The sequence below is a fragment of the Thermothelomyces heterothallicus genome (assembly GCF_042370625.1).
Source record: "Thermothelomyces heterothallicus CBS 202.75 unplaced genomic scaffold P884_scaffold_2, whole genome shotgun sequence".
Classification (NCBI taxonomy): Eukaryota; Fungi; Ascomycota; class Sordariomycetes; order Sordariales; family Chaetomiaceae; genus Thermothelomyces; species Thermothelomyces heterothallicus.
In genome coordinates, this window is record NW_027192563.1 from 792,975 (window position 1) to 813,789 (window position 20,815).

Genomic DNA, 20,815 nt, shown 5'->3' on the forward strand with positions numbered 1-20,815 from the left:
AAGAAAAAAAAAAACCCACCCAAGATAACGCGTGGCCAGAAACCCTCCCGTACGACCGATGAGCAGCCACTCCGAGATTGAAGTAGGGCGCCCCCCGCCCGGGGCGGGCCGGCCACGGGCAGGGCAGTAGTACTGCAGGACTCGGGCCAAGTTGCCGAGTCATGAGCGTCGCGCAGTGGAAGCCGGGAACTGCCCTCCAATTCAGGCTAGACCGCCCGCAGGCCTTACATTAGATAGGGTAGACTTGGCCAGACAGCCCCAGCTGTTCTTGACGTGAGAGAGAGAGACATCCGCATGCTCACAACGGCGAGGTAACATTACTTGGTACCGCGAACCAAGCGTCTTCGATGGTAAGGCGAGGCTAAGCTGAGCTGAGCGAACTATGCCAATGTGGGATCCGTGACGGAGGCAGATGGCGACGTCAGCGCTATTGAATCTGCTTACTTTTTTTCGTCGCAGGAGACGCCAAGCCACAATCAGCTCCTGTTAGACCCGTCAAGATAGAACGACGTGTAATGTATATATTAGTACAGTCAAATCCAGCCAGTCCCCCGCGGGAACGGTAGCTGGCTAGCATCTGTCTCGTACACGGAGTCATATCACCATGCAACAACCGCACAGTATGCCCTGCGTCGCCCTGCGTCTTTGGAATCCAACCAGTGATGCTCCGGCCGAACAACAACAACAACAACAACAACACAAGAGTCACCTCGACGGAGTCGTAGTCCTCAGAACTTCTGTCACGGCCTCGGCGACGGCAAGCAGCCGGGCGTCATCCCAGTACTGCCCAACGAGCTGCAGCCCGGCCGTGGCGGGCCCTCTCCCGCCGCCCCTCGCGGTCCCGGGCGCGACCGGCATCGGGATGCTGATGGCCGGCAGCCCCGCCAAGCTCGCGGGGACGGTGAAGACGTCGTTCATGTAGGCGTCCACCGGGGTCTGGCTCATGACGTCGGCCAGCCCGGGCGCCAGGGTCGGCGCGGTCGGGCAGAGGAGGAAGTCGACCTCTTCGGGCCCCCACTTGTCCTGCATGGGGATGGTCTCGTCGAGCTCGGCGAGATCGAAGGTCTCGCGCTCGTGCAGCGGGTTGTCGAGCGCGAAGACGCGGTCGAAGTCGCGGCGCACCAGCCGGCGCACCCGCTGCGCCTTGATGAAGTAGTTGTCCATGGCCTCGGAGCTGAGGGTGTACGAGCCGAGCAGGATGCGCCGCTTGACCTCGTCGCCGAAGCCCTTGCCGCGGCTGGCGGCGTACAGCACCCCGCCCGCGGCGGCGTCGCTCGCGGCCTCGGTGTCCCGGGTCCCGTAGCGGATGCCGTCGTACTTGGCCAGGTTCGACGACGCCTCGGCGGGCGCGATGACGTAGTAGGCGGCCAGCGCGTGCCTGGTCGAGGGCAGCGACACGGGCACGACCCGCGCGCCGAACCGGTCCTGCAGCGTCCTCGCCGCCCCGGCCCAGGCATCCCGGATCCCGGGATCCAGCTCCTCGATGTTGTACTCCAGCGGCAACCCGAACCGTACCCCCTTTAACAGCGCCCCCCCCTCTCCCCGCCTGCTGGAGGGCCCATCCGCATTCGCGTCGTCGTCGTCGTCGTCGTCGTCATACCCCTGCCTCCCCCGTGCGCACCGCAGCCGTGCGGCGACCGACAGGCAGGTGGGATCCCTCGGGTCCCCCTCACGCCACAATCCCGGCGCACGCCGCGAGATTCCCTCTCCCTCTCCCTCTCCCTCTCCAGAGCCGGAGCCGGAGCCGGAGCCCAAGATGAGGTCCCGGATGGGCGCGACGGCGCGGGCGAGCAGGCCGACCGTGTCGAGCGAGTTGGCGTAGGGGACGACGCCGAAGCGCGAGAGCATGCCGTACGACGGCTTGTACCCGACCACGCCGCAGTAGGCGGCCGGCAGGCGCACCGAGCCGCCCGTGTCGGTGCCCAGCGCGACGTCGGCCTCGCCCGTCAGCACGGCCACCGCGCTGCCGCCCGAGCTGCCGCCCGCCGAGAGCCGCTGGTCTTCGCCCCGCGATGGTGATGGTTGTGATTGTGGTTGTAGTTGTGATGGTGGTGGTGGTGGTGGTTGCGGTTGTGATGATGTTGATTGGGGGAAGGGTTGGGACACCGGGCCCGCGGCCGAGTGCGTGCTGTGGCTGCCCATGCCGAACTCGTCCAGGTTGGTCTTGCCCACGAGGCGGGCGCCGCGGGCGCGGAGCTGCGTGACGATGGTCGCCTCATAGGGAGAATGGTAGGTCGAGAGGAAGGGGGAGCCGCAGGTTGTGGGGTGGGAGGGGCTCGTGGTCGTCGCGATGTTGTCTTTGACGGCGAGCGTGAAGCGGTAGGGGGTAGCGTGCGGCGGCGATTCGGTGGGTTCCGGTACTGAGAAGAAAATGGGTGTGAGCTGGCGTACGAGCGAGGGCTTCGAAGGGAAATTGCGAGCTACCGTACCTTTGGAGACAAAGTGGTTCAACAGACGGCGCTGCTGCCCGTTCGACGAGCACACATGGCGAAGACGGAGGCCGCGAGGCCTCCCCCGAATTGACATGCGTGAGGGGTCCCTGGCTATGTTCTGGGAAACTGATCAATTGGGCTGTGGCCAGGCGTCTGCTCGACTTCCTTGGCGCCTTGGGATACTTGTATGAAGTGTCGCGTCCAGCGCAGCGCGAACCATTCCCAGCAACTAATTTAATTGAACGATAGGCCGATCAGAGGTAACGATAAGGGTTAGGGGGTGGGGATCTCCCTACACTACTCACCCTAACCCCTGCAAACCGTGTGCGAAGCATGACCGTTGCCAAGCCGAGCACTGGCGAGCAAACCCATCTGGCAACATGATGTCATGGCTTCGGCAAAGTGACCTTGCATGAAGAATGGGGCAAAACTCCGGCCGTGCCATTATGCCGAGGCCATCGGGCTCTTCGGCGCTGTTGAACTCCGTGAGAGCTCTGTAAGCACATGCTACTTACATACAAATCTTGGGGATCTGTTACCCACAACATACAACATACAAAGTTCCAAGTTTAAAAGCGCACTCAGACTCGGAGAACGAGTCGCGCCTCAGTTTTTATCGTAAGGCCGGCTAATCAAAATATATATTTTCTATATTTACCATCAGGCCCTCAGTCCGCTCACTGAGCTCAGCCCGTCTCCTCCCGAGTCTACTTTTCAAGATTTCGTGTTTCAGAGCGAGGTCCTTTGCCACATCATCTAGTAGAATCGGACCATCCGCATTACACACAGCATCATCAGCATCATCAGCATCATCATCATCATCATCATCATCACCTCCCCTCCGCCGCGCGCGATTTGCGGCAAAGCGGCCCGTTATCGCGGGTGCTACGCTCCTCCTGACCGGCTCATTCGTCGTCCCCGCCGCCCTGCTCTTGACCACCCGAACCATGTCGTCGAAACTCATCCCACCAAACCCGGACGAGGTCATGGTCATCCGCGACGTGACCCCCAACGTCGTCACCTTCTCGGTCCCCTTCCTCCGCTTCGGCCGCTTCCCCATCGGCGGCCGCGGCACCCTGGTCCGCCTCTCCTCCGGCGGCCTCGCCGTCTTCTCCCCCGTCGCCCTCACCGAGGCCGCCAAGGCCAAGGTCGCCTCCCTCGGCGGCGACGTGCGCTACCTCGTCGCTACCGACATCGAGCACCACCTCTTCCTCTCCGACTGGGCCGCCGCCTATCCGAACGCCAAGCTCGTCGGGCCCGAGGGGCTCCCCGAGAAGCGGCGCAAGTCGAGCGACCCCAAGATCGGCAAGGAGCCCTTCGCCACGGTCGTGACCAGGGAGAACGGCAGGGACGCCCGGGCCGTCGGCGACGACTTCGCCGCCGACTTCGACATGGAGTACGTCCACGTGCACCCGAACAAGGAGCTCGTCTTCTTGTACCGGCCCGACAGGGTCCTGATCGAGGCCGACCTCATGTTCAACCTCCCCGCCGAGGAGCAGTACTCGCGCGTGCCCGAGAACCAGAAGCCCCGCGGCGGCTGGCTCGTCAGGGTGTTCAACAGCTTCCAGACGACCCACGGCGACGCCCTCGGCATGAAGAGGTTCCTGTGGTACGTCGCCAGCAGCAGGGACCGCGGCGCCTTCAACGAGAGCGTCGCGAGGATCGCCAAGTGGGATTTCGACACCATCATTCCCTGCCACGGGGAGACCATCATCGGCGGTGGGAAGGCCCTGTTCGAGAAGGTGTTTGCATGGCACCTAGAGGGGAAGGGGGCGAGGAAGTCATAGTTTGGCGTGCCAACTTGATTTCTTCGAAAGAGGGGGAAAATTAAAAAAAAAAAAAAAATAAGACGAATGAAGGATGTTGGGAGTTCTTGAACAACTCAGCCGGGCCACGGGAGTCAAAAGCCACACTACCTGCGCTGATGACACCGGAAACTCTCTGTATGTACAAAGTTGGAGATGTTTGAGGCATCGGATGACAGTGACGAAGCAACTCCGACAGTCGACCTGTCGGCGCAAAAGCGTGGAATAACTCGGCCGGGGCGGGGACAGAGATCCATCAAGTCGGATGTGTACGGAGTGCTGGCATCTATCCCTTCTTCATGTTGTACTTGATTAATGTAATATCGCATCGAAACGTGTAAAAATTCCGAATAAGCAGTTCCAGCGTTCTCAAAATCTTGGTACTACCCGAGTCTCTAAACACACCCACCCTTGAGCCCAAAAGAAAGAGCCATTCAACTTACAAGAAACAATCTACCTACCTTCTCTGCCGAAACAATATTCCTCGTGTGTCCCGTCACCTGTCGCTCATCCAAGTCATATACCACCGCTTCCTTAAGCCCCTCCATGCCTTCCTCACCAAAACAAAAAACAAGAACTCTCAATCCTGCACTCACCAGCATGGGGCAATCCTCAGCCCAACCAGCCCCCCCTTTCTTTTCTACGCCTTCGCCAACTCCCACAGCCGCGCGAACCGCCCAACAACCATCCCCTCGACCCCACCACCACCGCCGCTTCTTCCACCAGCACCCGCCCCATCGGAGACGAGATCGACCCCTCTCCTCTCCCACGTCCAGAGCGAGTGGACGGCCTCCTCGAACCAGACCCACGCCGGGTCCGTGGCGAGGCGGAAGTCGACCCTGAGCGGCGACCACCCGGGATACGGCAGCGGCCGCCCGCTCGTCACGTCCAGCACGTAGGCGAACCGCCAGTCGTTGTCCCCGACCCAGATCCGCCGCTCCACCGTCACCGCCACGTACGACAGCCAGGCGTACAGCGTGAAGAGCGCGAGCCCCGTGCTGAGGAGCGTCGACGCCGGCGGGACCGCGGGCAGGGCGAGCCTGGGCGGCGGCGGCGCATCCCGGGCCCGCGTCCCGGCTTCCCCGCCGAGGCGGAGGCGGGGGCGGGGGCCGAGGCGGAGTCGGAGGCAGAAGATGGCGTAAGCGAGGAGGCGGTAGAGGTAGGTTGGGATGGCGAACAGGGAGGACAGGATGAAGGACGCCGTCTGCTGAACGCGGTGGGGTTGGGTAAGGAGGAGGAAGAGCAGCCAGGTGAGCGAGGTCAGGACGCGGCAGAGGGAGGTCCACAGCTGCTCCCGGGACGCGAGGACGCCGTGGCCGTGGTGGCCGTGACACGACGAGCTGGCCGCCCGGGAGTGATCCGAGTTACGTGCGGAGGACGTGATCGCCTTGCCGCCGGCGCAGCAGCCCCCGGTCACGGTCGAGTAGTAGGCGCGGGGCAAGTAATGGCGGAGGAGCGTGCAGAAGCAGGCGGCGTCACCGTGCTGGCCGGGAGCTCCCGCCGATTGGAGCCCGAGGAGGGCTTGCGTCAAGACGTGCTCGGCCAGTCGACGATCCGTGAGCGCTTGTTGGTCGAGAAACGCTTGGAACCTCGCTCGCCCGGCCTCCAGCTCCTCGCAACGTGCTTGGCTGAACTGCTGCTCCCGGCGGAGCCTCATCTCGTGTCTCTTGAGCCCGGCCCTGAGGGTCATATCCACCCTCCGAGCGTCTCGGTTGGTCCCGGAATATCCCCTCAACTGTAGCCTGTCGAACGCGGCCATCTGCTCGATCATGTCGTCAACCCGGGCCCCGATCTCGGGTATGGCTTCTTTCACCTTGGCCAACTGATCCCCCTGCTTCTTGATGCCATCCTGCAGCGCCCGCCTTCGCTCGAGGAGATGCTTGTCGGCGATCACCTTTTGGATCCGGGCGAGTAACTCTTCCATGGCGGCAGCACTCTCTCGCGTCTCGGGCGAGGACCGATTCCAATCGCTACCCGTAACCTCGAGGAAGTTACTGGCCAGCCGCAGGACCTCCCCAAACTGGCTGGAGGTGAGAGGGAGACGGGGGTGTTGCGCGCGCCACGTTTCGTGCTCTCGTTCCAGGCGCCCATGCGTCTCTTGAGCCTCCTCGGCGGCCGAGATGCTGTCGCGGATATTTTCCAACAGTCGTTTCTCAGAAACAGACGGCTTCGGGACATAGGATCCCAATTCCTGCAGGCAGAAAAAGAGCTTGTCATAATGCTCTATTGTTGAGTAGTAAGGCCTCGGGTCTTTCTCGATGCCGTAACTCAGCAACGTCTCGAGTTCTGCCACAAACTTGGTCATGAGGTCTTCGGTTGGAGTATTGGGGTCCACACTGTTGAGCTCATGCCGCAGGTAGTAGAGGTGGTTCAGCCACATGGAGACTGCCGTGTCCAGGCCCATCTGGTTCTGCGACGGCGGCGCTCCCATTGCCTGGATGAGAACCCTGACAAGGCTCAGATGCCGGATCTCGTGGGCGCTAGCAGCAAACGACAGAATCACGGACGGCTCGTAGGAGGAGGAAGTCGAACGGGTAATGGTGGAAACCGACCGCGACCCGTTTCTCTGCTCAGATGCCGACTGGGCCAATCCGACCCGGGAACGCTGCTGCTGCTGCTGCTCGTTCAATTGAACCATGCGCTGGAGGGCGTCAAGCTCGCCATGGATCAGTCCATGGTTTTCCTCCAGTTTCTGATGCTCCCGGGACCAGGCATCGGCAGAGAGAGAGAGCTTTTGCAACTCTTCCAAGATCTGCCGTGCTTCGAGACGATGGAGCTCCTTAGCTTCTGCCATCTCTGTTGACACACGCTTGACGAGTTCGTCAATCGTCGCCTTGATCTCGTCCATGACGCCCTGGCTGGATTGGATGGTTTGTAGCTGGGCTGCCTCGATGTCACGGATGACGTCCCTAGGTAGGAGAGACGGTTGGGAGCCCTGGCTGGGATGGATATCTTGTAACTGCGCTGCCTCGATGTCATGGATGACGTCTCTAGGTGGGAGAGACAGCTGAGAGCTCTGGGACGAAAGAGCGGTTCCTAACTCGTCTGCGAGCGGGCGAACGGCACCGGTGCCTGTGCCGGAAAGGAAACGCGTGGAATCCTCCATCTTGCTCATGCTCGTCCTGTCGCTCTTCTCGTCATAGGCCGCCTCCAGACCTTGACGAGCAAGCCTCTGCTCGAGTTGGTCGACTGTCCACTTAAGGTCGGCGCACCTGCTTCGCCAAAGCGCGATCTCTTCCCGCAATCTGTCACCCTCTTCGTCCTGATGCCAGGGCTGCAACCCGCTTTGGCTAGTCATCCGTAGGTCCAGATGAGCGCGGTTCTCTTCGGGGTCGTTGCTGAGCATGTCGTCCTCGCGCTTCCGCAGTGTCGGTTCAGAACCTGGGTCAGATATCGGGAACGGGCTGATCTCCTGAGACGGTTGGCCCTGGGAGGGCTCAGCACTTTCCTGAAGTAACGCATCGTATTTGTGCTGGAGCTGTCGGTAGCGGGTATTGCTCATCGCCGACGCCATGCGGACTTCCTCGAGCCCTTGCCGGATGGCCTCGAACCTGGCCTCCTGATCACCAGTAGCACCGGCTGTCGGGCGGGAAATCGGGACACCGGTGCCCCCCTCCCAATCAGCAAGCATCGCTTCCAACACACCGAGGGCCTTATCGTATCTCGCACGGCGTATGAATCCCTCTCTGGCAAGCGTCCGGTTTCTTTCCTCGAGGGTTGCGATCTGCTTTTCTTGATTCCTATTCTGTGATTCGACGTACTCGATGGCTCTAGTGAGATCTTCGTTCTCCTTGGCGAGCATCCGCATTGCCTCCTGGGACTGTTTCTCCAGCTCTTCTCCTTCGTAGGACCTGTTGGATGCGTCGGCAAGAGCGGAAAGAGCGAGATTTCTCCCCCTCATGGCGATATCGTAGCAGGCCAACAATCTGTCCCAACGCATCCGAACGGTCGTACTCGAACCCTCCATGTACATCCGGAGGTCGTAGCCGAAATCAATCCTCTCAAACAGCCCAACCCGAGGAGGTTCCGTAACCTGCTCGACAAGAAGTCTGACCCTGGCTTCCGTTTCCACCGGCCACGGTTCGTGCGTCAAACCGGCTCGCAGATCCTGCCGGATCAGAATCTCGGGGTTATCCAAGTATATGTCTTCTACCAGCTCCAGCTTGTGGCGGCCGAGAGGACGATTGGTGATGGCGCTTGTGTTGCCGCGCCTGTCGGTGTCCACAGAGGTACGGGGACCGTGGTGCTGAGAACTCTCGCCAGAAACGACGGGCCCGCCGTGTTTTCCGAGTTCCGCATCTGAAGCTTGGGGTACAGGAGCCGAGGACGACCCCACGGAGCTGTCAGCCTCCCCAAGGAGCCGATCGGTGGAGGCTCTCTTCTGTTCTGCCATTATGCCTCACTTCTAGCGCGAACACGGTCGCGCCCGCGGTATTCGCGTGCTTATGCGATCCGGTGATGGAAAAGGGAGATGAACTGTTGGGAAGACCCGAGACTTGGAGGGAACAGTGCACAGGGTCGAATCCAGCAGTATTAGAGGGAAGGTTTGAGCCAAGACACGAACAATTTGTGAGGGAGTAAGGGTGCGGGACACAATGCGAGAATGACGATGCCTCAGAAGGATCGCGCATATCATGTCAATAGCTAGACAAAGGGGTTTGGCCCCCCCCCCCCCCGGCCCCCCCCGATACCGTTTCCGGCATGACCGTGGCGCAGGACAAAGGGATTCCAGAGTTGTGGTTTGATCATTTCTTTGCGCACTCCTGACGTAGCCCTGTGTTTGAGGAGTTCTCTGGATACGCCCTTGTTCGATATGGAAGGTGAAATGTTGGGCGCGCGGCAGAAGGCTCGCTCTTTTTCGCAAGAGGGGCGGAAGGGTGTTGCGTCCGCTTATTGGCGAGCATACCCGACCAGCGACATAGGGGCTGGACAGACGCAAAGCAGTCCTTATTAAGGATTGCAGAAAATGTCCGGTAATGCGACGGGAGCCTTCAGCTGTACCAACCCCGTGCGCCGGGTCCTTGTTGGACTTCCTCCTGTCGGTGCGGGATCATGGGTTCTTTAATGTCGAACGCGTCGATGATGTCGCGCCAAGTCGCCATGTCAATAGACATGATGGCTTGGTGTCGCATGGCGGCCTTCGAGCGAGATGGCTCTGCCGACGAATTTCTTCGAACCGGTTCTTTTGGTTGTGTCAGTGGCGCTTGCGGAACCGTTGAACGGACAAGGTGACCTACCTATCGATGGGAGGCCATCGTCGTCAAACTCGAGCCTGACACTCCCTTCCCGAATGAGGAAGCTGACATAGAACATGTTCTCGACCGTCTGACCGAACGAATACGGGTTGACCACGAAGCGAAGCAAGTCGATGCCTCCAGTCGACCGCAGCGCGTAGCGCTCCATCAACGCTCTCTGCTCCTCAGGCGTGGGATCCTCGCTAAGGTTATCGATCGCGTCCTCCACCGCATCCTGGGCGACCTGCTGCGCCGTTTCCAACTGCACATGAATCTTCCTGCAGATCGAGGGCAGGTCGTTTTTGTCCGACTTCTTCAAGTCTTCTGCCCTGAGCTCCTCCGGTCTGACTTCCAAAAGGTTATTAACCCTGAGGGGGGCCGACCTCTTGGTGATCTTGCGGGCCTTCTTCTCAATCGACAACGGGCCCAGGAGAAAGCCGGCGAGGGCAGGCCGGCGAACGGCGGGTATACACGCAAAGCGGCCCAGGTGAGCCCAGTTCAGCATGTCGCCGTCGTCCCCCATCTCGTCCTCGTCCTCGCTGCCCAGGGCGCCACGATCCGGCTGACGCCTCCTCCTCTGGGTGCTTGAAAGCTCGGCAGCGTGGTCGTCCGCAAACCCGCGGCCTTGTCGCATGTACGTGATGCACTTGGAGACGAACTCGTCGACGTCGATTCCGTTCCCGACGTTTCCCGAAGTCAGCCGTTGCACGCGGCGAGCGGCCAGGTCAGAGGCAATCACCAGCCCGCGCGAGTCGATGGCAGCCTCGACCGTCTGCTTCACGTCCTTAATAATACGGTCCGACTGTTCGTAGAAGTCGAGGAGAGCCTTGGGGTCCGCTTGCAGAAAGTCGTCTGGCCTTTCGATCATCTGCCTTTGCAAACCTCGCATGCGTCGCTGAAGCTCTCTGCGCGTCTGCATCGGCTGGGCCGGGTCATAAGCCTCGGTATCACTATTGTCGTTTGCATCATCCGGCGAGGGATCGCGTGTCCTGCGCCGGCTGGTCGACTGCTCGCTCCCAACATCCGATGTCCGCTTCCTCGAAGAGGACCCGGCGGCGCTCGGGCTATCGCCGACTTCTCGGGTTGGGAGATTCCGTCGGTTTTCCATGTCTGCTGTGAGGGGTGAGAGCGGGTTTTTGCGCGTCGCGTTGACTGAACGACGCGCCGATCCGGCGCCGGTCATGGGCTGTGCTTCAGACTATCGCGAAGCAAGAGATCCGTGGGCGCACCCAGTGGTGTACAATGGAAAAAAAGGAGGTCTTGTATGCACTTGCACATCCGTTCTTTGTCTGGCGCTTTGTTCTTCCCCTCTTTCCTGGAGGATGGGTGCCTCTCAATTGTCGCGCGTCTTAACAAATCCGGAACGCGGTCAGTGATTAATTAGCGGAGTGCCCAAGTTAAAGCAGGCCCACACTCCGCAGCCTTGTGGGGTCACTGCTGAAGCCAGCTGGGCCAGTTATACTACTAGTTAATTAGTACGGATTACAGTAATCCGTACTTACTATGTAGGTAGGCACTTCCTTCGGCGGGTTGGCGGGGTGTGACCAGGTCGGTTAGTCCAGCTGCACCTAACTCTCTGTATGCACCACCATCGAGGCTGCCTCAAGTGCCCGCTGAGCGACAGGGGTTTGGCTCGATCGGTCACAGCAGCACCGTACACGTCCGGAAGTACCTACCTACCTACCTGCTAGGCACGGAGCATAGATTATTACTGCTCCGTAGTACCGCGTAAACCTGCACACTCATGGCCGGGAAACCTGGAAGCCTCTCACCCTCTACTTGGTAACGCCGAACTAATTAGTCTCAACCCGAGACCTCTTCATCTCTACATCGACTCGAAACGGCGCATCTCACCCGCGAGACGCCAGAGATCGCTTTTCGCCATGGAGCCATTCTCGTTCGCCACTTCCGACTCGCTCGATTATCCCGTCAGCATCCGCATGTAGGTTTTCGTTGCTCCTCGTCGTCGGTGGTCCACGGTGCACAAGACCAATTCATGCATTTCGGAGAGAGGGAGAGCTCCTGCTGACACGACCAAACCGTCACCCGCAGCATCAATCTCGAGGGCTCCGAGCCCCCGCTCCCGTTTTCCACCCTCCTTGAACACCCAGAACTACGGCATATTGGATCCAACCAAAGGTACTCTTTGTGGCCTTGCTTTCTTAGCTCATCCCTGACACGGCCTCTAGTCCCAACTCAGATCTCTACGTAACGGTTCAAGTGTGGGCCGGATCTAAGCCCTTGACCGTCCCAGTCCAGACGGCTTATAAGTCTTTTCGAAATGAGAGGCGATGGAACGAGTGGCTTACGCTGCCCATAAACTACTCGACTCTGCCGCAGAACTCACGCCTCGCCATCACCATCTGGGATGTGTCCCCCACTGGAGGTCCGGAAGCACATGGGCACGCAATCCCGTTCGGGGGGACAACGCTTCCGCTGTTCGATAAAGATAATCAGCTTCACAAGGGCCGCCAAAAGTGTCACGTCTACAGGCACCGACGGGCCGATGGCAACGATGATTCCAAGACACCCGCCATTCTTCCCAAGAAGAAATCAAGGAAGGGAGCACCAGAGGATAAGGACGCTGATGAATTAGACCGGATGGAAAAGCTCTTCAAGAAGCACGAGATGGGCGAGATTCCTCGCGTCGACTGGCTGGACCAGCTCGTCTTCCGGGGGTTCGAGAAGCGCGGGCTGCAGTCCGCCAGGTCGCACACGAAGAGCGCCCAGCCACAGAAGGCCGCGCAGGCAGATGCCTTGAAGGATGGGGAAGACGCTGACTCTTCACCGGAGCCCTCGAACTTCCTGCTGAATGTCGAACTCCCCAGGTTCGACTTCCCAATTGTCTTTGCCGACCACGAATACCCACCTCCGCCTGTCTCGTCCTATTTGCACCCCTCTTCCTCGCAGTCGAACCTCGTTCTCAGACCCCCGCCAGAGATTCAGCTCGGTCCGGGCATCAATGCGGCAGAGGACGACGAAGGTTACGGCGGACGCTTGATCCGAGTGTACGACCCGGAGGTTGCGGCAAAGGATAATCCGGCGGAGAGCAAGCACCGAAGGCTTATCCGCGGCCAGCACCGCAACGGCATTCTGGACAAGGACCTGAAACCAAACGCCAAGGTCCGGGACGAGCTGAACACGATAATGGCATATTCGCCAACACACACGCTCTCTCCCGATGAGAAAGATCTCATCTGGAAGTTCCGCCACCACCTGACCCGCAACAAGAAGGCCATCACCAAATTCGTCAAGTCGGTCAACTGGCATGATCAGTCAGAGTCTAGACAGGCCTCTCAGATCCTGGGGAAATGGACCGATATTGATGTCGACGATGCCCTCGAACTACTCGGGCCTACCTTTGACAACTCGGCCGTGCGAGCCTTTGCCGTCGACCGCCTGCGCAAGGCCGACGACCAAGAGCTACTTCTCTACCTGTTGCAGCTGGTGCAAGCACTCAAGTACGAACACATCTCCCCGCAGCCTGGTCACGAAGTGACACAGGACTCCTCCTTAGCCCGCTTTCTCATCTCGAGGGCTGCCAACAGCTTCACGCTTGGCAACTACTTCTGGTGGTACGTCATGGTCGAGTGCGATGACAAGTCGCTGGATCAAGGAGCCGACAATCAAGCCATCTATGGCAAGATCGCCTACGACTTCATGACGGAGCTTGTCAAGCGGCCGGGCGGGGAGGAAACGCGAAAGACGTTGAAGAGACAGGCCGAGTGGATTGCCATTCTCTCCAAGATATCTGGTGAAATCAAAGAGTCGAATGAGTCCATAGCCAAGAGAACGGAGCGAGTCAAGCAATTCCTGGCGGACCCTAGGAACGAGCTCGTCACCATCGACCCACCCCTACCGCTCCCTCTCGACCCGTCGGTGGAGATCATTGGCGTCGCTCCGGAGGATACTGTGGTCTTCAAGTCATCTTTGCACCCGATCAAGGTTTCGTTCAAAACCACCTCGGGCCGCAAGTACCCCATCATCTTCAAGACGGGCGACGACCTTCGCCAGGATCAGTTGGTGATCCAAATCATCACGTTGATGGATGACCTCCTCCAGAAGGAGAACCTCGATCTCAAGCTCTCGCCGTACAAGATCCTCGCGACCAGCACAAGCGCCGGCCTGTCACAGTTTGTCCACTCAATGAGCTTCCAGAGCATCACGTCCAAGTACCGCAACAATCCCGCGCTCGCTTACCTAAAGCAGAACAACCCCGACAGTCAGGGACCCATGGGTCTGCGGAAGGAAACTTTGGACACCTTCGTCAAGTCCTGCGCCGGCTACTGCGTCATCACCTACATCCTCGGCGTCGGCGACCGGCATTTGGACAACCTGCTCCTCGCCCCCGACGGCCACTTCTTCCACGCCGACTTCGGCTACATCCTCGGCCGCGACCCGAAGCCGTTCGCGCCGGCCATGAAGCTCTCCAAGGAGATGGTCGACTGCATGGGCGGCTCCAACTCGGAGCATTACCGCCAGTTCAAGCAATACTGCTTCCTGGCGTACAGCGCCCTGCGCAAGAACTGCAACCTGATCCTCAACCTGTTCACGCTCATGGCGAACGCCAACATTCCCGACATCAAGCTCGAGCCGGACAAGGCGGCGCTCAAGGTCAAGGAGCGCTTCCATTTGGAGATGGACGAGGAGGACGCCATCCGGCACCTGGAGAGGATTATGGATGACAACCTCAACGCCCTGGTCCCGGTTGTCATTGATAAGCTGCACGAGTTGGTACAGGCGTTCCGGGCGTAGTAGATTTTCGTTGGAGAAGGGAGATCCGGGCTTGTGCTGTTTCCGTAAATCTCTAGGGCGCGTGCTTTACGTGATGAATGAGCGGCGTTCTCTCTCTGTCGTAGAGGGTCCGGCGGGGTCGAAGAGCAGAGTCTCGTTTCCGGCTCGTACAAATTTGCATGATACCACATGGCATGCTGGCATAGTTTCTTCTTTTTTCAGGGGCTTGTTATTCGTCACTTAACGTCACACGGACCTGTCTATATATACATATATATATCTAATCGTCCGCTTGTTTTTACATGGCGACGAGAATCACATTCAGCGTGCTATTATTAAGGTTTCTATATTATGTCACGCGAAGGAACAGAGGGGAGACAGACTTGATCAAATCTATGTGTCGCCGAAGACGAACAGGCCCTTCCCGCTCTTGAAGCCCTCCAGGGTCCCTTGGATGGCGTCCTTGAGGACCTTCTCCTCAGTGTCCCAGTTCCACTCGACCTCCTTGAAGGGAGACTCCTTGAACTTGCCCTCCCGCATGAGCTCGAGGATCTCGTTGATGGTGTTGCGCTTCTCGGCCGGGTTCTCCTTGGCCCACTCGCTCAGCCAGAAGCCCTCGAACCGCAGGCGCTTGAAGATCTGCGGGCCGGTCGGGAAGGGGAAGCTCTGCCTCGACATGCCGCCGTACGTGACCATGCAGCCCTTGGGGCTGAGCGCCTTGATCATGGCCGACGCCGACTTGCCGCCGACGCAGTTGAGCCCCAGCATGACGGGCTCCCTGTCGCCGCGCGTCCACTCCTCCCTGAGGCGGGCGGAGAAGGACCGGTCGAGGAACTCGGTCTCGGTCACCACCACCGTCGCCCCGAGCTCCCTCAGCTCGCTCTTGAGCGCCTCCGTCTCCTCGGGCGTCGCCCGCTCCCGCACCACGTTGATGCTCCGCAGGCCCCACAGCCGGCCCAGCTGGATGGCGGCGCGGCCGACGCCGCTGTTGGCGCCGTTCTGCAGGAACCAGGCGCCGCCGGTGGCGCCGTCGCCGCGGGCGAAGCTCTTGACGCTCAGGTCGACCAGGTCGACGTAGTCCTTGAGCATGCGGTAGGCGCTGCACGGGTTGACGCTGACGGTGGCGACCTGCTTGGCGGTCAGGCCGGCGGTGCCCTTGTCGCCGCCGACGCGGAGGAGGGCGCGGTCGGCGTTCTCGACGAGCGCGTGGGTCCGGAAGGTGCCGAAGCCGGTGGTGGCGGGGATGACCCAGTCGCCCTTCCCGAGGCCGCCGCCGACGCGGGGGCCGACGGCGACGACCTCGAAGCAGCCCTCGTTCCCCGGCACGGCGGAGGGCTCGGGAGTGCCGAGGAGCGGCGAGAAGGCCGGGCGGGCGCCGTACGTGCCCTGGATCGTGTTGACGTCGGCCGGGTTGACGGGGGCGGCCAGGGCGCGCACCAGGACGGCGCCGTCCGGCAGCGTCGGCGAGATGGAGTGCGTGTGCAGCCGCAGCACGTCCGACGGCTCGCCGAAGCGCGAGAAGACGAGCGTCTTGGCTTGGGTGTAGCCGTAGGGGCCCGACTTGTATCGGCGGCCGAGCCGCTGGGCGACGGACTGAGGATCGCTGACGCGCGGGTTCCTCGTGCTGTCGTTACTGGACTGATGGAGAATGGCGGATGGTAGTAGGCGGGGCGTGCTTCTTGTGGCTGGCCGGAGGAGGTGCCGCGCTGCGGCGTTGGGGCTGAGAACCGAAGCCATGATATGAATAGTTATTCAAGGCTGGTTGTATCCAGTTAACGTTATGGGCGACTCGCCCTGGTAGTAGTTGTTTGGTCGTGAACGGGTGAGGAACCTGAAGGAGAGATAGAACGGAATGGGTCGGCGCCGAGCAACGACCGGGATCTTTGAAAGTTGAGGCGTTTCGGCAGAGCTCGGCATGCGATCCGCTGCTTGGGAAGATAATGTTAACTATGGAACAGCCTTTATTTTTTTGGCAGAGTTCGGATCTTGCTTTGTATAAGCACACTGGAAACAAACCAAGCGGCTTGCTTGCCCAAGATGAAAAAAAGGGGGGCCGGAGTCTCTCGACAGCAGTCCGTGGTCGATTCGATCGTTCGATCCGTTAAACCGACAAACAATGACGTCTCAACTCTCGCAGCGGGTGCCCCACAGAAGCTTCGGCCAATGAAATCACAAAACATCATGCCCTGCTAAAGCTACGATAACGTTATCACCCGCTCCGTACAACTTGGTCCCTTGCCTACCTATTTATAGCTCGACTTACACTGCTTGCAGTAGGCGCGTTTATTGTTAGCAAGGTCTCACTTATATGCAAAGCAGGCGGCCGTGGATTCCCTTCTCTGACACTTCGTACTCAGTAACGGTGAGATGGGGGCTTCTCCTCCCCTGTTTCCGAATTGCAACTCATAGGTAGCTTTTCAGCCTTGCCTATATAGTTTCGACCCAGTGTGTTGGACTTTTGTGATATGAATAGGCAGGCAACTTATCTATCAACTCCACCTCTTCACCAATCCCTCTTGATGTTTTCGGGAGCCAATGACAGGTACGACCAGCAACTAGGGTTAAGCAGGCCGTAAGCTCGGAGGTCTGTGGCCCGTCATGAACGCTGCGTAGCAAAACGTCAACAGCCTCCTTTTTTCCTTCTTTCCCTTTCTCTCTCTCTCTGTCTCTCTCTCTCTCCCTCTCTCTTTCTCTCTCCTTCGCCCCTACCACAAACTAGCTTCCCTTTGAACGCGAGATCTGAAATATATGTGTAGAAGAACAATCAACAGAAAAAAAGGTGGGGGTAGAGGGAGGGATTTAGGGCAACTGGGAAAACTAACCGCCACCGTTCCTTTTTCTGCAGGGATGTACGTTATCGTCCAAAGGCGGCTGTGATCGCTAAAAGTCACGAAAAAGCCACAGGTATCGCTAAATGGAGAAGAAAAAGGAATGGGGGAAAAGAACATTGATCAGGCGTCTGGACGCGCTCTCAATGAGCAGCCAAAGGACGTGAAACATGTCAAAGTGCCACAACGGCTGCAGAACATACAGGGCAATAGGCAGCCATGCAAATATCGTCATAAAACAAACGTCGCTCGTGAGAAGCAGGCGAAGGCAGAAAATAAAAAGAAGAAAATGAAAAAAAAAAAACCGCTGGGTATCTTGCTTTGGAAACTCGGCAACTCCTTTCGCAAGAGCCGCCTGATTCGGCGGTAGTCTTGACCCGCTTGGATCGTGATGCAGCTTGACCTGGCCATCACGCATCCGTATGCCCAAGTTCGAGGGTCAGGCAACACCGAATCAAACTAGGTGATTTTCGGGCGCCCGGTTCATTTTATGTTCTTGAAAAGGTCGCCGTCAAAGCTACTGTCATTTTGGATGCCCAGCTTGGTGTTTATCTCGCTAAGCTCTGGGATCATCGGCGGGGGCGGACCGGTCGGTTTCTTCTCGTCTGTGGCCGGCGGCGAGAGAGGCGTCGCGGACTTGCTGGTGCCATTGTCGTTGCTCAGTAAGCGGCCGAACCAGCCGCTCGCTCGTTTGGCCTTCTTCGAGTCCGAGACGCTGGTTCCGCCACGGCTTTTCGGTCGCCCGTTCCCAGCACTCTCATTCCCATTTGTCTGCGCCTGATTCAGCAGACTCCGGCTAAACAGACGTCGGATGCTCCCCGGTCGGTTCGACAAGGTCGGCGAGGTAGGAGCGTCTTCGGCGCGTCGTTTGGTGCCCGCTACCGAAATGCCTGACAACCGGGACTTGGGTGATGCGGTGTCCGGCTTTCCATTCGCTTCGTCTTCCCCTTTCTGTTCCTGCCCTTTGTCGACATCCGGCGTATCAGGCGGGGTAGGAGCGGCCTTCTCCTGCACCGGCGAAGGTAGCGGTGGGGGGATATCGGTCCCATCCGTCAGGGAACCGAACTTGAAATCGAGAGCGGGAAGCTCGAACCGTTTGGCGGGAGTAGCGCCTCCGGGAGTTGAAGCAGCGGTACTAGTTTGCGATGGCATTGTTGCGCTGTGAGGGTTCAGAGTAGAACAAACGAGGGTAGGACGGCGGGCAAGGCGCGTGCAGTTGGCGTTAGCGAAGAGGTAAAGAGCGAGCGACGTTGTAAGGCGGAAACGAGAGTCTGGTGACGCAGCAGTTGCAGTTGAAATCGTGAATCGTCCGAGCGTTGAGGAAGCAGTACATCGGCGGACCTGATGGGGGTCTTTGATTCGCTTGTCGACCGCACGATCAAGACAGAAGACCAGGGCAAACGGGTTAGTTTGGACCTTGCGAAATGGCAGACGTCTTACGACGCCGGGTGGCTTGAACCAGGAGCGTTTGTTTGGGTACGAAGCCTGCAGACCCTCCAACCTCAGGTTGCTAGCAGATGACTCCCGATTGGCCTGTGAGTGGCTCTGGTGAACGTGCGTCGTCAAGCGAGCTTGCAATGGCTTTGCAACGGCATTGGGGCTACGCTATAGTTACTTGTAAGAGAGGCTAGGGGGAGCCAAATCTCCGGCGCTAGAACCCTTGCACTGAACGTACTATGGTATGATGGGTAAGTTTGACCCCCTGCCTAGGTACCGACAGGGGGTCCATACAGAGGGCCCACACACACCACTCTCCTGTTTACCTGCCAGAATCAAGATAACAAATATTACATTAAACTACTATATAATTTACTAGTATTTGATATACATTCTATCTATATCGATTATAGCCTAGTAATACCAAGGTATTAAGTCAAGGAGTTCTTTATAATAGTACTCCGGTAGTTCGTTCTATACCTCTAAGATATATCTTTATAGTTATTCGTACCTAGGATTATCCTCTAAGCTATACTTATCCTAAATCTAATCCTTTATCTAGTTCTAACAGGATTTAATAGGATTTAAATCAGGAGAGTATAACGGCTAGTCAAGAACCCGAATTCCTCTTTCCTCTAAGTCCTTCTACGTTTCAAGAGCTACATACCTAGGAGCAGAATCCTATATAAGAATAAGACGTTAATTAGGATCCTTATAAGAAAGTCGAATCTATCTATCAATGATTAGAACTATACGCTAACGGTAAGAATTAGCATTAATAGTTCCCTAATCCTTTTCCTAGAAGATCCCTAGTCCTTTCCTAGAACCAGAGAAGCAGCCCTAGAACATCTAGCCTCTCTTCCGTTAATGCTTTTCGACAATATAAGTAGGATCCTATTCCTCGCCTGGCCGCCGAGTAACAAAGACTCTCCGGTGACAACTACCAAAAACCTAGGTCTCGTCAGTCTAGAGAATCTTACTCCATTGCTTAGAGGTCTAGTTAAGATGTTCTCGTGCCTAGGCTAATCGAAGTTATCGGTTCTTTTTAGAAATAGGAGGCTTTATCTAGGCAATATAATGTCAGAAGCTAAGACGGTAAAGTGCTTTCTTAATTACCTAGACTCTATATCGGTTCTCGAAAAGAGTTATCGATAGTTAAAGAAAAGGCATTCTTCTCCCCTTACGAGATCTGGTAATAAATATAATAAGTTCTTTTTCTTCTTCTTTAGTTAGGGAACGTGGCTGGCTAGAGCGTTTTGTAACTATTATTATTTTAGAGCGAATGACGCCTTGGATTTGTATCTTTATAAAGCCTATCAGGGCTATAATCTCGGATAGACCTTTCTTAGCATTATAGTAAAGAGTATAAATACGGAGCTTATCCTTATTGGTAAGATGTTTTATATAGGGGGAGTCTATATTACGTAGTATCTTTGGATTTCCGAGAAGTCTATAGAAGAATTTTGTTAGGCTAATTGCTAGGAAAAATAGGTAGGAGTGACCTGAGAGGATTATCGGTGAGACCCCTGTCGGTACCTGGACAGGGGGTGAAACTTTGGCTCGCTACCACAGTAGAGAAGGGGCAGCGGGTCCTCTTGGACGAAAATGGAAAGGCGCGTCGGCTATCGCCCAGAAACGGCAACACCCTGTTGCTCTTCAATTTTTTTTTTTTTCATGGCACGCCATACGCTACAAAATACACTGCATCTGCGCGCCTTTGAGCCACAATCTGTGCAGGGTCAATATTCGGACCTGGTTCAAAATTATGTGCTCCGTACGACGTCTTTGTACTCAAAACGTACATACATACCTCCAGTCTCTGGCGGTGGAAGCCATAGTGAGCTGTGCTTACAAGTAGTGCGTTGGGCGCTGAGACACCAGGGACTTGCGAGATTCACCTGGGACATAAACGAATACACTTGTATCATGTGATGGGATTTAAACACACCGCCCTCGGATGGAAGAGCGAACCCTGCGGAGATGCCAGCAATTGGGCACCTTGCGAAGACGATACACCGAACTACCTGGCGTTACATATGAGCCAGTAAATAGAAGCGGTGACTGAACAAGCACGAGCTCTTCTCGCTCTTGATGGACAGTGACTCTGATTTACCATGCTTGAGGCGAATGCATGAGAGCTATTTGTTCTCAGCAATTGTACATCTCTTACCTACGCCATAGTGTCACAAGGGGCAGTTGTACGTACTAACGAGCGTCTAGCAACAGCCTTGTCAGCCTTACCACTACATCAAAGTATCGCGGCCATGTATTATTTACAATCTGTTGTCTTCGGTTACCCCGCACGACATCCAATGGCTCGCTGTTGAAGTAGGCCGCGAGGGAAC

General features: G+C 57.5%; 7 protein-coding genes across 7 annotated transcripts; 2 read left to right on the forward strand and 5 right to left on the reverse strand.

Annotated features, from left to right (window-relative positions):
* Nucleotides 1–510: 510 nt before the first annotated feature.
* On the reverse strand, nucleotides 511–2,642 carry P884DRAFT_282416 (amidase signature domain-containing protein). The gene is made up of 2 exons (XM_069443599.1): nucleotides 2,430–2,642; nucleotides 511–2,360 (listed from the first exon to the last, which is right to left on the reverse strand). Exons 1-2 carry the CDS (start codon nucleotides 2,524–2,526, stop codon nucleotides 706–708), a joined length of 1,752 nt encoding a protein of 583 aa, XP_069301079.1. The 5' UTR covers nucleotides 2,527–2,642; the 3' UTR covers nucleotides 511–705.
* Nucleotides 2,643–2,999: 357 nt separating this feature from the next.
* Nucleotides 3,000–4,602, forward strand: P884DRAFT_254764 (uncharacterized protein). Its single transcript, XM_069440921.1, has one exon. It carries the CDS (start codon nucleotides 3,380–3,382, stop codon nucleotides 4,217–4,219), a length of 840 nt encoding a protein of 279 aa, XP_069301080.1. The 5' UTR covers nucleotides 3,000–3,379; the 3' UTR covers nucleotides 4,220–4,602.
* Nucleotides 4,603–8,902, reverse strand: P884DRAFT_289408 (uncharacterized protein). The gene has a single exon (XM_069443997.1). The coding sequence runs from the start codon at nucleotides 8,628–8,630 to the stop codon at nucleotides 4,878–4,880; it is 3,753 nt and encodes a 1,250-aa protein (XP_069301081.1). The 5' UTR covers nucleotides 8,631–8,902; the 3' UTR covers nucleotides 4,603–4,877.
* A 326-nt stretch (nucleotides 8,903–9,228) lies between these two features.
* P884DRAFT_191920 (Nse4 C-terminal-domain-containing protein) lies at nucleotides 9,229–10,390 on the reverse strand (the record flags this gene model as incomplete). The annotated part of the gene is made up of 2 exons (XM_069437631.1): nucleotides 9,229–9,419; nucleotides 9,475–10,390. The coding sequence occupies 2 exons, from the start codon at nucleotides 10,388–10,390 to the stop codon at nucleotides 9,229–9,231; spliced, it is 1,107 nt and encodes a 368-aa protein (XP_069301082.1).
* A 964-nt stretch (nucleotides 10,391–11,354) lies between these two features.
* On the forward strand, nucleotides 11,355–14,226 carry P884DRAFT_296618 (kinase-like domain-containing protein; the record flags this gene model as incomplete). Its single annotated transcript, XM_069444430.1, has 3 exons — nucleotides 11,355–11,413; nucleotides 11,524–11,610; nucleotides 11,661–14,226. 3 exons carry the CDS (start codon nucleotides 11,355–11,357, stop codon nucleotides 14,224–14,226), a joined length of 2,712 nt encoding a protein of 903 aa, XP_069301083.1.
* Nucleotides 14,227–14,461: 235 nt separating this feature from the next.
* On the reverse strand, nucleotides 14,462–16,364 carry P884DRAFT_236151 (alcohol dehydrogenase-like protein). The gene has a single exon (XM_069439977.1). The coding sequence runs from the start codon at nucleotides 15,940–15,942 to the stop codon at nucleotides 14,599–14,601; it is 1,344 nt and encodes a 447-aa protein (XP_069301084.1). The 5' UTR covers nucleotides 15,943–16,364; the 3' UTR covers nucleotides 14,462–14,598.
* Nucleotides 16,365–17,459: 1,095 nt separating this feature from the next.
* P884DRAFT_50946 (uncharacterized protein) lies at nucleotides 17,460–18,584 on the reverse strand (the record flags this gene model as incomplete). The annotated part of the gene is made up of 1 exon (XM_069445934.1): nucleotides 17,460–18,584. A coding segment is annotated over one exon (1,068 nt), but the record flags the coding sequence as incomplete, so codon positions are not given.
* Nucleotides 18,585–20,815: the final 2,231 nt, after the last annotated feature.